Genomic DNA, 17,082 nt, shown 5'->3' with positions numbered 1-17,082 from the left:
GCCTATATAACATTGTACACCTGGGCATACACTTAGACCCGGACACTAAAATTAGGTTGGGAGGTGATATTTTTGGTATTAAATTATTATACGTCCTTACCCTTTATATTGCCATTTTTGTCCCAAATACTTCAGAACTCCCCTTTCCAGACCTCTAGACCTGTGACGGTCGCTTCAAGTCAATCAGAGGGAAAAATGGTATGAGTGATATAAATTATCATTTCTTATGATAAGATAAATGCTTGGCCTGTTATATCATGCTGCCATTCTCCTGGGCTACACTGGACAATCCCCAGCTTGTTGTACATCTATCTGTTACTGTATACATGGTCAGGCATTGATTTGTGCTCCTGCTTCTGATGCTCAGATTTCTAAGTCCCCATTAGCTGTCTAACCTTTGGAGTAACGACATGGCTTTCTGATTATGTGCCTTTGTGGCATACACTCAAATTTAAGTGTCAGGTTTCATTGATAAACTGGTTTGTCTCAACTTAGAAAAAAGAAATGATGTCAGTAGTGTAGTCGTGTGGTAAGTATAGTTGTCTGGAGGGTCTTCTGCAATTGACAGCATTTTTCGTGCTGTCTAGTGATCTCACAACTATTTATCACAAAAGTTTAGAAGTGCCATGGGAATGTATAATAACTGCAAATATTCTAATAATTATATTAGTGATCATGCCAGTGAAGTCTGCTTTAGTGGTTATGTGCACTGCATACCTGGATTTATAACACTTAATAACTCCTTTGGCCATTATTGTATTAACCAAATGCTATTAATTGCACTTAGAATCAGAACTGGGATCATGCATGGGCTCCTGAGTTCCAATTTTTGGCTTAAGGCTTTAGCATCAAACTGCGTGATGAATGCATGTAAAAGTGTTGTTTCACTGTGCTTGTAGTAACCCCAAATGCCAGGAATCAAGGACATATATCCCAAATCAGTCCAACTGGGTCAAAGCATGTTTCTGTAGTGATTGAGATATCTTGATGTAGACAAAGTTATTATCTTATATCTGATCTTATTTGTGGGAAGTGGGGTTTGTAATTGTAGTATTAAAATGAAAATCATTTATAAATGGTTTGAAATGAAATGTTTTCCCTTTCCCTGGTCTAAATGTGTAAGAAATAAAAAGAGTCTGGCTTATGGGAATGTCCTTTATCTAGCTTTCTCTAAGCCAGCCATGACTTGTTGCTATAAAATACAGAAGAATCATATCAATGAGAACAAAAGTTCAGTATTTCCATATAGCCATCCTTTGAATTTTAGTCACCTAGAGTCTTCCAATGTGAAACTAAAATTGGTTAACCAGAATTGGGAACTGAAATTTGTAAGTTTATCACATGGCCATTAGCGGCTACCTGTGATCACCCAATTATAAAAACAACTTACAAATTATTGTCAAAGCTTTTCATGATGCCATCCTTCTTCCCTCCAAATTCATGTTTCTGCTTTTAGTAATTTTTCCAATCACTTAATGATAATTCTTATTATTGCCTATTTATGGAAGAAGCATCTGGCCAAAAGTAGAATTATACATCCAAACTTTGGAACACTGTTCTTTTCTCTGTTCTCTTAAACCTGTTGTCCTGTAGCCTGTCCTGTCCCCAATTTAGTTAATACTTCCCTATTTTCCTAACCGCCCCACTTTAAAAGGGATTCCCCCCCCCATTCAGACCCATTGGTTTCATCTCCTCCCACCTTCTAAGTTGTCCCACATTCTGTTTTAACTTTCTTTTCTTTCTTTATTTACGTCCATTACAGCCAGATCTCTATGGCTCACAGATGTGCCCAGGGAAGCTCCCAGAGGTGCGTCACAGGCCCAAAAGAAGCTTGCATCAAAGTGCTTCTTTGAGATGTCATAGCACTGCAGCAGCAGGTTCATGTGTGTGCAGTAGAGTTGTTGCTTGGCTTATCTCACTTTTTTGTTGTCATTCCCAAACTCTGGAGGCCCACGTCACACATTGTTTTGCCGAGACTTCATAGGATAAAGCCACATAAATTTTGTCTGGATGCACTTCCAGAATAGTGTGTCTGTTTCTCTCTCCAAATTGTTCTTGGAGGTTGGATTATTATGAAATGGGGACATCTGTCGGCTGAACATGTAGGAAAGAATGCAGATGCTCAATGCAAAGCTCGCCTCTCTCTATAATTTTTGCAATCCTCCTTGGTTAGATTTCCAAATACTCCCTCCTCTCTGCTCTAAATGCTTCAGATTATTGCAAATTCTCACAAGGCTTTGGCATGGTCCCCAGGTTCTATGTGGCCAATGATGAAATAGGGAGGAAGGGAGGTAGGGAGGAGAAGTGGAGGGCATGCCCTAAAGAAAGCTGCAGGGGAAATCCCCAAAGCAGCATTAATGTCACTATTTAGCATCTCAGTGGTTATTGCTCCTCTACAATTCTAGTTTTGTCTCCTCCCAATTTGACTTTATTTTAAAGCTCTAGACCCAAAAATTACATTTTGTAATCAGAAAGTATCAACTGACTAAGGGTGAGGCTTTCCTTTATTCTAAAAGATGTTCTGATTAAAACATACCCAGAAAGAACTTATGTTATTCTGTGCACAAATTTAGAGAAGTCTTGCTATGTCTGCCCTGAGTCACCAGAAAAAAATAAGCTAAGCCGTGAACATCATTTCATGGATGAGCAGAGTCAATATGGAGGTGATTTTCATGCGCTTTTTTTTCTATCACAGTCATACTCCCACCTACCCTTTTTAAGTTGAATCCTAGTTTTACCTATGTGTTTTAATTAGAGAAGAGAATGATTGCATTATTAAGTTACTAACGTTAAATCTAGAATGTAACTTCAGTTTCCCAAGTGTAATCCTACAGGTAGCATGGGCTTCTTGGTGAAGAACTATACTGAAACATGAACATGCCACTGCTGAATGTTCTGAGCTGCCATTCTTTCCCTTTGGTTGTCCACAGGGAATTCCTGAGCAATGGGCACGATTACTCCAAACCTCCAACATAACAAAGCTGGAACAGAAGAAGAACCCACAAGCTGTTCTAGACGTTCTCAAATTCTATGATTCCAAAGAAACAGTCAACAACCAGAAATACATGAGCTTTACATCAGGAGGTAAGAGAAATTCCAAAGGTGGAGAATTCGTTCCACCTTTAGAGCTTCATGACTGTAGAATATTTGAAACTACTTCTAGTACTTTCTGCAAATGAGTTCAGCATGAGTAAACTAAAAGATGAGTTGGAACTTGACGTTGATGTATGAGATTCATAGTAATTGGGTGTTTTCAGAACCCTAATGAGGAAATTGTTCAGTGAAACAGTAGCTGTTAGCCTGAATCAGCAATTGCGATTGTTTTGCCTCTTCACTGGAGTGGAAATACTAGTCACGTAGGATCAGGTCTTGTGACATGGCCATGAAATAAGAGGTGTATCGATCAGACTGCTCTCTGGAAACTTATCTTATCCCTTAGATTCATTGATTTGTACCTTGATGGTGCAGAACAAATTTTGTGGTTGTCATGTTATTTTAATCAGATCCCCAAATCAGACAAAAAAAAAAAAAAGAAACCATGTCTTGCTATTTATAGAGATTGAAGTAACCACAATTCTTCCAAATCACGACTTTGTTTCCTAGTGGACTGTGTTTGGAAATTTGATTTTTTTAAAGAAAGGTCATCTGGGTTGTCATTCTAGAACAACTTATTTAATATCTAAAAAAAAAAAAAGAGAAGGGAATACTATTATTAGTATCCCAGCCTCAAAGAGCTCCTACCACTTTTCATTGAATTTAGTGTAGTGCAGGTCTGAAGTCTCTTTGAGAATGATGCAAGGATGTACTTGGAAGGGTAGGAGTGTCTGATTTGGCCATATTAAATATTAAAGCTCAAACTTAAAGACAGATTGCATTTCATATGTTATATGAGATTTTTTTATATGAGAAGATTAACTGCCCACCAGTGTTGAAAACCTAAAAAGAAAGCCATTAGGAGAACTTTTATGATATTTTGTCTTCCATGGGCAATAAAATATCTAAAAGATCCTGGTGACACATCAGTGTTTCATGTGAGGAAATCAGAAGCTAGATTCCAAATAAGAACTACAGGGGACTTCAAGTGAAAACACATTCAAGAAATGATTTCAGTGGAACTATTACTACCCTTCAGTTTCTCAGAGTTTGTTCTTTACTCCAAATAGCCACTGTTTTGTTTTAGTATTTTAATTTGATTTTTGCAAACAGAGTCTCACTATGTAGCCCAGGCTAGCCTTAAACTCATAGTACTCTTGCCCAGCCTCCAGAGTGCTGGGATTACAGGTATGCACCACCATTGTCAGTTGACAGTTTTATGCACTAATTTCTCTTAACTTACAAAGATGAACTCCTAAAAACTCTTAAAACTCAACAGTGTCAAAGTTACTGCACTAAACTGAGCTGAGTAAAGTTCACGATATGTTTTCTGAATGTACTAGTGTTGAAAACGACTGAGTGGATGGGAGGGGAAAGAGAGGAGAAGATGAGAATCAGAAGGGAGGGCAAAAGGAAGAAATGGAAAGGAGAAGCAGAAGCGAAAGAGAGAAAAGGTGAAGAAATCCTGGATGTGCATGTATACAATCTTAATAAGCAGGAGTTGTAATCTTGACATTCCTCCACATAGATGAGGTTCACTGGAGGACTTCATTAAGGTTTGTAAAATGATTTGGTGAGAACATAATGATATGAACTGTTTTAAGAAAAACTATGTTATTTGTTATAACATGTATTTAATACTAAATTTCCTCTGTTCCAAGACATGCCGTTTTGCTGGGGGTGTGGTTCAAGTGGTAGAGCACCTATCTATCAAGCATAATACCCTGAGTTCAAACCCCAGTGCCACCAAAGGCATGACATTTTTTAGAGATAGTCTACATGAAGCAAAGGTGACTTCTTTATTCTCATTTTTCAGATAAAAGTGCACATGGATACATAGCAGCACATCCATCGGTAAGTGAAAAATTGAAAACGGTTTCTCGTGATTGGTGTCCCTAATAGATACATTCAGTTTTTAGATATAAAACCTTAAATAAGTTTTTTAGAGGCATAGTTTAGACATATAAAATTTACCTATTTTAAGGGTATAATAAGGTTTGGTAAATTTATATACCCGTGCTATCACAATCAAGTTTAGAACACATTTGGCACCCCAAGAGAATCTCTCATGACTGCTAACAGTTCATCCACACCCATCTCCACCTAGCCTCAAGCTGTCATTAATCTGGTTTCTGCCTTTAAAGCTTTGCCTTTCTGGACATCTTATGTGAATGCATATTTCATGTAAATGCATATTTTGTATAAATACAGCATATGACCTTCTGGAACTGGATTTTTTTTCACTTAGCATAATTCCCTTAGGATTCATCCAAGTTTTTGTGTGTATCAATAGTATGTTCCTTTTATGCTTAGCAGAATTCCATGATGTGATTGTACCATTGTTTTTTTTAACCATTCACCCATTAAAGGCTCTCCAGCCTATTTACAGTTTTTTTTGGAAAAATAAAAGCTACTGTGAAAATTCACATTCATTTGTCTTTATGTGAACAAATGTTTTTCTCATACTTGGAAAATAATAATCATATTAATAACAACTTGTAATTATTGAATGCTTACAACATATACTTACAATGTACAATGTGGGCTAATGTTATTTTTATATTCACCTAATCTTTCTTACAACTCAGTTAAGACTTACCATTGTCCCATTTTACAGATGAGGAAACTGAGGTTCACAGAGATGAAATAACTTCTCTGAGGCCACAACACTACACCTTTTCATTTCATTTGTTCCAAAAAAAACTGAGTTACACTGGGTGAGGTGACTTTGCACAAAGTTACATTGTTTATCAGAGAATTGGAAAATATGTAAACTCCTCCTTGGAAGTTCTATAGTTAGTACTGAAAGAAGAGCTACATACATTAGACAGAAAATGATACCAGACAAGGCTTCCTTTTCTGTGTATTTTCATTCTGATATCCTGGTAGAAATTATTTTCTTCCTCGTTTTTGTTGTTGTTCTTGTTGTTGTTAGGGGTGAAACAATTGTTGCTAGTGGAAGTTTCCTATCAATTTATTCAAAGAGCATGAGTGGCAGCTGATTTTTCCTTTTTATAGAGGTCAAATGCTGGCTTGCCTGATATCACACTGGGCTGCTGGTGTGATAACACTCCATCATTAGTGGTAAAAAGTGAAGGATATGAAAATAGTATGAGAGTACCTCATAAATTGGAAACTGAATTACCGTATGATTTATCTATTTCACTTCTGAGTAGTTCCCAGAATTGAAAGCGGGTCTTGAAGAGATTATTTGTACAGCCATGTTTGTGGCATCATTATTCACAATAGCCAAAAGGTGGAATCAACACAAGGAACCCTGAACAGATGAAGTGATAAAAAATGTAGTATAGATACGCAATTCACCCTTACAAAGGAAGACAATTCTGACCATATTACATGGATGAAACTTGAGGCCCCTAATGCTAAGTGAAATAAGCCAAACACAAAAAGACAAATACTGCATAATTCATCTTATATGAAGTTCCTAGAAGAGTTAAGTTCATAGTAACAGAATGTTACTATGAGTAGTGGTTGCCATAGGAACCGGGGACCAAAGGAATGGAGAATTGTTTAATAGCTACAGATTTCAATTTGAGAAGGTGAAGAGTTTTGGAGATACATGTAAAATAATGTGAATGTTCTCAATATTATTGAAGTACATAACTAAAATGATTCAGATGATAAGTTTTATGTCATATATATTTTACCATAGTTAAAAATAAAATGAAAAAAAGGGACTGGGGGTGTAGGGTAATGGTAGAGTATATGCTTAGAAAGTACAAAGCCCTGGGTTCAATTCCTAACACACACACACACACATGAAAAGGCTGTGGACATAGGTGTTTAATATGATTCCTTTACTTACTGGCTGTGGATATTTCAAAAAGTAGCTTAGCTTTTTTGAGCCTCTCTTTCCTCAGTGGTAAATGGTAATAACAGTATCTTCTGGGACTTATGTGAATATTAAATATGATAACTAATACAATATGCTTAGTACAGTACCTAGCACATAATGTGTTTATTTAATATTTGTTAGTATTACTATTATTTTTAGATGGCAAAAAGAGAAAAAACCTCTCTTCACCCACGAGGCTTGTATGAAGCCTTCATACTGTGTCTTGCTCGTGGCCTAACCACAATCCAAAACATACTGTCCACTAAAACCTACACATTCCTTCTAGACAACCAACTAATACAGCAGGATTATATTTGATTCAAGATGAATGGAAATATCTGTCTTCCTCCTCTCCCACAAACCTTCAGAAGACCAGAAACTTCAGGTTTTCTAATAGTTGCTGAAGTCCATCCTGGGAGATAGAGAATGTCCTCTGTTTGAAATTAGAATAGTAATGGCAATTAATGTTAAGAAAAAGTCATTGAAAATTTGCAGATGGATTTTATATACTGAGGTATCAAGACTTGGGATATGTGAAGTTACCCCTTGATGGTAGGCACCTGTTGGTCTTGGCACCAGTCTAGAAGTGGAGCCGAGAAGACTAGACTTTGGGTCATTATATTTGCCACTGGGACCATCTTTAGATCCTTGTATATTCTGTAGCCTTTCACTTGTGGTGGCTACATGGTGAATTATATCAAGCATATTAAAGGACTCTAATACTCTATATATTTGCTATAAATTCTGAAGTGACTTTTCAAATTATTTTGTTACAAGTAATATGTAATTTATAATTAGGTATAATTTCTTGGAAAATCATTGTGAATTCTCAAGATTGTTGAATTATTATACTTAATAGACATTTAAGTAGACATCAATTAATTCATATTTTATGAATTTATTGAGGGTTTTTGGAGCTAATGATTTGTTTTGACTCAAACATTTTCATAGGCTCACATAACCATCCCTGGGAAAGTTTCATATTGCTTGGTAGTTAAAATAACACCATTTTCCACATAAAAAAAATATTCGGCTCAGATGAAAGTTCTGACCTTTCTACCATAGAACAATGATTAGTACATTTTTGATCCCACCAGGCATAAGATAGAACAAAACTTCTTGAGCATAGTATGAAAGCAAATACTAATAACCCAAAGGCAATTTCTCCCTATACCCTTTGAAGTGGTGTTTCACAAGAAGAAAATGACTTTTAAAATCTGGAAACGGTATCATTAACATATGTTCCTATCCATATACCCATAATAAAATATATGGCTCAGTTATTATGGCTAAATAAGGAATAAATAAGGATACATAAATAAGAAAGTATCAGTGTCTAGTGAACATAGAAAGTTGTGTCTGTAAACCACTCAGCATCTATAGGAGGGCAATCAAATGTTCTTTCAAATACTTATTTATAAATTCTATGTTAACTTCTTTCTCACAATAGATAAATCTTGCTGACTTGTATCAGATATGTATGATTACACCTTATTACTCCACTGTAGGTATTTACAAGATTATAGACAATCCACATTGGATTTTTAATCACAGAGATCCTGCAGTGTAATATTTTATTGATAGGATGCCTATAACTGCCTCACAAGATTTGTCCTCAAGGAATGAAAGTTCATTGTAGGAGTACACCCAATTTCATTAATAAGAAAGAAGTGAATTAATATACAAAAGAAAGGAAAACAAGGAACAACTATAATAGCATATCACTTAGCCTTTAAATTTGCATAAACTAATAGTACTATGTCTTCAATATACGTCAAAAGTTAGAAAGGACCACATGCCCTTTCCAATTCCAATTCTTAAACATTATTGTTATTGCAGACTTCCGAACACCATTCTTTTCTAGAATATTGAATAAGAACATGTACCGAACTGACTTGACTTTAAATTCTGACATTACGAGCAAAGTGAGCTCCTGAAACTAACCAATTTTCTTGGTAAAATAGGCATAGTAATAGTACCTATCTTTCTGGCTTGTTGTGACTATAAAAGCAACTAAATGTGAAACATTTACAGTTGTGCCTCAAGCAGTAAAAAAAAAAAGCACTGTCCAACAGAAATATAAACCACATATATAAATTTTAAATTTCTAGTAACCACATATAAAAAGTAAAAAGAAATAGGTGAAATTAATTTTGATGATACCCAGTATATTTGCATCAATATGAAAAAGCATTAATGGAATTTTTATCTTTTCATATCAAGTATACAATATCTGATATATACTTTACACTTACTATACGTCATAATTCAGACAAGCTGCATTTTTTAGTGGTTCTGGGGTTTGAATTCAGGGCCTCATACTTTCTAGGCAGACATTCTACCACTTGAGCCACTCTGTCAGCTTCAGAAAACCTGCATTCTAAGTGTTCTATAGCCATATGTGACTAGTAGTTGCCATGTACCAGACCTCAGTTCATGGCTTTGAAATGTGAGTATGTATCAGGATCACCTGTAAGGCATGCTATAACACAGATTGCATAGTTTCAGATTTCTCAGTTCAGTGGAGCCTGACAATTTATATTTCTAACAAGTTTCTTGATGATACTGATGACGCTGTCCTGGGAACCACACTTTGAGAGCCATTACCTTAATTCTTTCAAAATCCAACTTTGGAACCATTTCCTCCCTGAGTGATCAAGAATGGATCCTACTATCATGGTTGTCATTATTGTTAGTGATGTTATTGCAATTTATAAGTCATTGCAAATCAACATAAACTATTGGTTAAAATTGAGCAATTATTTATGTAGATAAACATTTCCTAGATAGCCAGGTCTATTACTATCTGAGTGCTTCTTTCTGGGAGATGGAACATGGAAGAAACATTTATTTGTTTGCTTGTTCTTAGAGAGTATTTGCAGAACTATATTAATATCATATGTGTGTTTATGCTCTGATTTTTAGGCAAAAAGTAGCCATTTCAAATTGGCAATCAATGTATTTACAATCTACTCAGTCTATACATATTCAAGGCTTTAGTGTCAATTAATTTTTTTAATTATAAATTTTGTTATTCAGATATATTCATTATCGGATAGGGATTCATAGTGACAATCCCAATTAGGCTCATATTGTACATTAGGTACAATGCCCCCATAGTCTCTTCCACTAACTCCCCCTCCACCACTACATCAACTATATACCCTCACCTTAATCTCCTTAATTCACCCTCTCCCTCCTACTAGTACCCACCCCCAATCACATAGTACCTATTTTGCAGATCTTTTAGTTAAGTTGATGTTCAAAGGGGTTTCTCAATGTATGCCCACTGTGGGTATAATTTAATTTGGTCCATTTAACCCTGTCAGTTACTCTCCCTTACCCCTTTACCTCCCACCACTCATTTTTCAACAGCGTTCAATATACATCTTTATATCCTCTACCTTCACAGATGGTTATGTTTTATGACATTGCTGATGCTCTATCATTTTCTTTTCCTTTCCCTCTTTCCCTGAGTTCCATAGAGTAGTTTTATTGTTACAAACACGTTCTACATATGAGTTTGTATATGATCATGCTTGTTTTTGTGTATATGTTTACTTTTTGGATCCACCTTCCACTTATGAGAGAAAGCATTCAGCCTTTGTCTTTCTTAACCTGGCTTACTTCATTTAACATGACGTCCTCCAATTGTATCCATTTACCTTCAAACCACATGTCATTGTTCCTTATGACTGAGTAAAACTCCATTGTGTATATGTACCACAAATTCTTGATCCATTCATCAGTTGTAGGGCATGTGGGTTGTTTCAATAGCTTGGCTATTGTGAATAGTGCTACAGTGAACATTGGTGTACAGGTGTCTCTACTATATCCTGATTTACATTACTTTAGGTAGATGCCCAGAAGCAGTGTCTCTGGATCATATGGCAGTTCTATCTTTAGCTTTTTGAGGACTCTCCATAGTGCTTTCCATTATGGTTGTACTAACTTGCATTCCCACAAGCAGTGTATAAGAGTTCCTGTTTTGCTGCATCCTTGCCAGCATTTGTTGTCATTATTGCCCATGAATATGGGCATTCTAACTGGGGTGAGATGAAATCTGGGTTGTTTTGATTTGCATCTCTTTTATAACCAGGGAAGTTGAATGCTTCTTCATGTATTTACTGGCCATTTGCACCTCTTCCTTTGAGAACTCCCTGTTTAATTCATGTGCCCATCTCTTCACTGGGATGTTGATTCTTTGGAGGTTGAGTTGTTTGGTTCCCTCTAGAATCTGAATATTAGTCCCTTATTGGATGAGTAGCTGGCAAAGATTTTCTTCCATTCTGTGGTCTGTCTCTTGATCTAGTGACTGTTTCTTTTGCTGTGCAGAAGCTCTTTAGTTTGATGCAGTCCCCATTTCTTCAGTCTTCCTCTTAGTTCTGTTTAGGAAGTTGTTCCCTATACCTATCTGTTCCAGTGAATTCCTACTGCTTCCTGGAGTTGTTTCAAAGTTTCAGGCCTTATATTAAGGTCTTTGATCCATTTTGAGTTGATTTTGGTACAGGTGAATGTCAGGGATCTAGTTTCAGTCTTCTGCATGTGGCTGTACAGTTTCCCCAGCAGCATTTGTTGAAGACGCTATCTTTTCTCCATTGTGTGTTTTGAGCTTCTTTGTCAAAGATCACTTGGCTGTAGATGTGTTGGTTTATGTCTGGATCTTTTCTGATCCATTGGTCTTCATGTCTGTTTTTGTGCCAATGCCATGCTGTTTTTATTGTTATGGCTCTGTAGTATAGTTTGAAGTTGGGTATTGTGATGCCTCCAGCATTGGACTTTTTGCTTGAATTGCTTTGGCTATTTGAGGTCTTTTGTGTTTCCATATGTATTTCATGATTGATTTTTCTATTTCTGTGCAGAATGTCATTGGAATTTTGATAGGGATTGCATTGAACATGTAGATTGCTTTTGGTAGTATGGTCATTTTCACAATGTTGATTCTACCGATCCCCAAGCATCTTTCTATCTTCTGATGTCGTCTTTGATTTCTCTCTTCAGTGGTTTATAGTCTTCATTAAAAATGTCTTTGGTTTCCTTCATTAAATTTATTGCAAAGTACTTTATTGTTTTTGAGGCTATTATAAATTGGATTTTTTTCCTCTGATTTCTTTCTCAGTCTGTTCATTGTTGGTAAATGGGTAGGCTACTGATTTCTGTATGTTAATTGTGTATCCTACTATTTCTCTAAAAGAGTTTACAATTTCTAATACTTTTTGGTAAGGTTTTTAGGGTCTTTTAGGTATAGGATCATGTCATCTGCAAATAGGGATAGTTTGACTTCTTCCTTCCCTATTTGAATCCCTTGTATATCTTACTCTTGTCTTATTGCTCTGGCTAGAAACTCCAAAAGTATATTGAATAAAAGCAGGGAAAGCATGCATCTCTGTCTTCTTCCTAACTTTAGCAGTAATGATTTCAGTTCTTCTCTATTTAGTGTAATGTTGGATATATGTTTGTCATTTATAGCCTTTAATATGTTGAGGAACATTCCTTCTACTCCTAGTTTCTTTAGAGCTTTTATCATGAAACTGTGTTGAATTTTGTCAAAGGCTTTTTCTGCATGTATTGAGAGGATCATCTGGTTTTTTTCCTTGCTTCTGTTTATAGCTGTATTATATTTATAGATTTACGTATTTTGAACCATCCTTGCATCCCTGGAATGAAACCAACTTGGTCATGGTATTATCTTGTTGATGTGTTGTTGAATTCTGAGTATTTTTTTTGAGAATCCTTGCATCTATATTCATTAAGGATATTGGTCTATAATTCTCCTTTTTTGGTTGTGTCTTTATTGGGTATTGGAATGAGTGTGATACTGGCTTCATAGAATGAGTTTGGTAGTGTTCCTTCCTTTTCTATTTTCTGGAGAAATTTGAGGAGTATTGGTATTAGTTCTTGTTTTAAGGTTTGGTAAAATTCTTCCATGAATTCATCAGGTTCTGGGCTATTCTTTGTAGGGAGTCTCTATTACTGTTTCAATTTCTTTGCTTGAAATAGGTCTATTTAGATGGTTAATATCTTCTTGGTTCAATATTGGTTGGTTATGTGCATCTAGGAATATATCCATTTCATCCAGATTTTTCAGTTTACTTGAATATAAAGTTTCAAAGTACTCTCTAATGATCCCCTGAATTTCATTAGTATTTGTGGCTATGTCCCCTTTTTATCTCTGATTTTATTAATTTGGGTCTTTTTCCTCCTCCATTTTGTCATGTTGGCTAAGGGTTTATCAATCTTGTTAATGTTTTCAAAGAACCAACTTTTTTTCCATGGATTTTTTTTTGTTGTTATAGTTTTTTTTTCCTTTTTTTGGTCTTGATCCCATTAATCTCAGCCCTGATCTTTATTGTTTCTCTCTGTCTGCTGGTTTGGGTTTGGTTTGTTCTTGTTTTTCTAGGAACTAAAGGTGCATCATTAGGTTGTTTATTTGAGAACTCTCTGGGATTTTTAAATGTAGGCACTTATAGCTATAAAATTTCCTCTTAGCACAGCCTTTGCTGTGTCCCACAGATTCTGATAGGTTTTGTTTTCACTTTCATTAGATACTAAGAACTTTTTGATTTCTTCTCTTACTCCTTTGGTTACCCACTGGTCTTTCAGCAGTGTATTATTCAGTCTCCATGTGTTTGAATATTTTCTGTGGCTTTTTTGTTGTTGAGATCTAGTTTTATTCTGATATGATACAGGGGGTGATTTCAACTTTCTTGAATTTGTTGAGAGTTACTTTGTGTCCTAATATATCTATTTTGGAGAAAGTTCCATGAGCTGTAGACATGTATTGCTTGGTTTTTGGGTGAAATACTTTGTAGGTATCCATTATGCCCATTGGTCTAATGTGTGCAGTAGCTCTGAAGTTTCTTTTTTTGATTTTTTGCCTGGGTGACCTATCTATTGGTGATCGTTGGGTATTCAAGTCTCCCACTATCACTGTGTTAGAGTCTATTTGTGCCCTTTGGTCCATTAGTGTTTTTTTTAAATGTAGTTGGATGCCCCTGTGTTTGGTGCATATATGTTAAGAATTGATATTTCCTCTTGGTGAATTGTTCCTTTAATTAATAAGAAGTGACCTTCATTGTCTCTTCTGACTAATTTTTAATCTGACATCTGCTTTGTCAGATATGAGTATAGCTAATCCTGCCTGTCTCTGGGGTCCATTTGCTTGAAAAAACCCTTTTCTACCCTTTGATTCTAAACCACTGTTTATTTTTTCAGTGAGATGAGTCTCTTGTAAGTAACATATAGTTGAGTCTTTTTTTTAACCCAGTTTGCTATTCTATGTCTTTTGATTGGGGCATTGAGGCCATTTACATCCAGTGTTGATATTGGGATGTGCCTGTTGTTTCCTGTCATTTTTATTCCTTTGTTGTTTACTTTTACCTGACCTACTTGGTCAAAATGGTTTATTCTTGAATCTTCCTTTCTCACTCTAGTTTATTCTTCTGTGTGTAAAAGTCCTTTAAGAATTTTCTGCACTGCTAGTTTAGTAGTTATGAATTCCTTTAGCTTTTCCTTGTTGTGGAAGATTTTAATTTCTCCTTCAATTAGGAAGGGTAGTTTTGCTGGGTAGACTAGTGTAGGTTGACAGTTGCTTTCTTTCAGGGCCTGAATTATGTTTTTTCATGACCTTCTTGCATTTAGAGTTTGTTTTGATAAATCTGCTGTTATTCTAATGGATTTGCCTTTATATGTGACCTGTCTTTTCTCTTTTGCAGCTTTCAGTATTCTTTCTTTGATCTGCGTGTTGAGTGTTTTGATTATATGTCTGGGCACATGTTTCTTTTTTGTTCCTGATGGTTTGGTGCTCTGTTAGCTTTCTGCACCTGGATGACTCTCTCTTTCTCGAGGTTGGGGAAGTTCTCTGTTATTATTCTATTGTAGGTTGTCTATGCCTTTAGTTTGTATCTCTTCTACTTCTTCTATACCCATGATTCATAGGTTTGGTCTTTTCATGGTGTCTCAGATGTCTTGTTTGTTCCATTCATATTTTCTTAGCATTTTATCTTGATCTTTTACTGTTTGATCTAATTCCTCTACTTTGTCTTCTGTTCCTGATACTCTATTTTCAATTTGCTCCACTCTGTTTACCAAGCTTTTGATTGAGATTTTTATCTGAGATATTGAGCTGTTTATTTCAGATTGATTTTTTTCAGAATTTCCATATCTTTATTGATTGTCTCATATCCTGCATAGTCTTCTTAAGTTCATTCATCTGTTTGTATTCTCTTTGAGCTCATTTGTTTATTCACATCCTTTTTGAGATCAGACATTGGTTTTTGTGTGTTTTCTTTGAGCTCGTTAATCATTCTTAGTATTATTTAAAAAAATTCTATATTTGATATTTTCTCCTCTGTGCAGTTGTTTAAATACTTGATGGTGGAGTTGGCTTTTGTGGTAGAGCAGTTGTCTTGCTGTTTCATTCTGTTTTGAGATTTATGCATCTGGAGGTGTTTTTGGTTTGGGGTTTCAGTCCCTTGTGCCCCTGTGGTGGGGTTTTAAGCTTTTTCTCTTGGAGACCTAGCATTTTTCCACAGAGAGAGGCACACTGGAGACTTTACACCATGCACTGGGGCAAGGTTTTTGTTGTGCAGATTACTGCTTTTCTCTCTTCAGTGGGTGTGCTGGCATACTGGCTCTTTGACAGGGGAGTGGGGACTCTCCCACAGCCGGGTAGGTGCAGTGGAGAGTGATGGTCCTCTGTGCGCCTTAGGAAAGCAGGTCTCCTAGTGCCTGCAGAGTGGCAGATTACCGCTCAGTGGAGGAGCTTGGTTCTTGCTCTTTGATGGGGGAGTGGGAGATCTCCCATGTGCAAGTGTGGTGTGGAGCACTAGGTCCTGTGCACTGTGGGGAGGCAGGCCTCTTGGTGCTGGCAGAGTGGCAAAGCGTGGCATCTGGGGTCCACTTATGTGTGTGGCAGCAGGTTCCCTGGGCTGAGTAGCAAGATGATGGGGTAGCAAAGTCAGCAGGCTGTGCCTTCAAGCACCCTATAGGGCATCAGGAGTGCTGAGGCCTGCTTGTGGAGGGATGAGAGTTTCCAGGAACTGAGTAGAGCAGTGGCTGCAGGCACAGGAGAATAAAGCCAGTGGGTGTGTGCCTTCTGGGGCCTGCTTGTATAGGGGTATGGATTTCCCTGGCATTCAAAGCATGGGATAGCAGTCTTGTCACAGGGGGAGCGTGGAGCTCAGAGTCCCTTTGTTTGCCAGGAAGTGGGACTTACCTCAGAGAATGGTGGTGTGGAACCCCATGGAGACTTCAGGGTTCGGGGATTGAGAGTGCTGACCTGCAACCCATTTTTTCCTGTAGTTGGTTGCTTCTCTGCTTGTGGATTCAAAAAAAGCTTTGTTTCTTCCTGGTTATGGGACTTAGTGGGTGTCTTTTGGGGTCCCAGTGTCTTCTTTCTTCAGGGTAGTTAGTCACTGCCAGGGTTTAGGAATGTCGATAATCTGCCATCTTGCCCCCTGAATGAAGTCAATTGATTTGATTTTAATGTATGAATTGATTTTGAAAACATTGAATTTTGAAATATTAAGTTAATACTTCACCCTTTTTGAACTCAATGAGACAATAGCATTTTAGGCTTCATGGGCCTTTCAACTATGATATGAATTTACCTCTGTATGTTGAGTGGGTCTTGGCCTACTTTGGTAGATGGTTCTGCTCATTTGTAAAAGATACATACGCTCCTATCTCTACATGTTGAAGTATTTCATTTCTTTTCTGTCATTTCTAAAGAAAAACAATGTGGAGGTAATACTTGGTCTTTAAATATTTTTTGTCCCAAGAGTACAAAAACAGCATCTGAGCCTCCTTTGGCTCCCCCTGTGTCTGAAGAAGAAGATGAAGAAGAGGAGGAAGAAGAAGATGATAATGAGCCTCCACCAGTTATTGCACCAAGACCAGAACATACAAAATCAGTAAGTCATAAGTAACTATGTCCAAATGATTCAAAAGATGCCCTTTGGAACATGGACTTAGAATATGATAATTAACTAATACCTATAGAGCATCTCTTATGTTCTTAGAACTAGAGTATAAGATATAGCCCTCATGTTGTGGCTGCTACTTGAAGATAGAAGATTATTACATTAACTCGATAATACCAATAATAATATATAGAACCACCAAATTATAAA

At 36.6% G+C, this 17,082-nt stretch overlaps 1 protein-coding gene across 10 annotated transcripts in view; it reads left to right on the top strand.

The window, feature by feature from the left end:
- Pak3 (p21 (RAC1) activated kinase 3) overlaps positions 1-17,082 on the top strand; it is a 266,141-nt gene that overhangs the window by 188,341 nt on the left and 60,718 nt on the right. For 8 of the 10 annotated variants that reach the window (XM_074063034.1, XM_074063030.1, XM_074063028.1 and 5 more), the window contains 5 exons: positions 136-198; positions 1,763-1,807; positions 2,931-3,084; positions 4,910-4,947; positions 16,732-16,863. In XM_074063034.1, coding sequence (XP_073919135.1) covers positions 136-198; positions 1,763-1,807; positions 2,931-3,084; positions 4,910-4,947; positions 16,732-16,863 — 432 coding nt within the window. The remainder of the gene's footprint in view (positions 1-135; positions 199-1,762; positions 1,808-2,930; positions 3,085-4,909; positions 4,948-16,731; positions 16,864-17,082) is intronic. The other 2 variants (XM_074063035.1, XM_074063036.1) reach the window with 2 other exon arrangements.

The sequence above is a fragment of the Castor canadensis genome, chromosome X (assembly GCF_047511655.1).
Source record: "Castor canadensis chromosome X, mCasCan1.hap1v2, whole genome shotgun sequence".
NCBI classification, from domain to species: Eukaryota; Metazoa; Chordata; class Mammalia; order Rodentia; family Castoridae; genus Castor; species Castor canadensis.
This window is presented reverse-complemented; position numbering and strand designations above follow the sequence as displayed.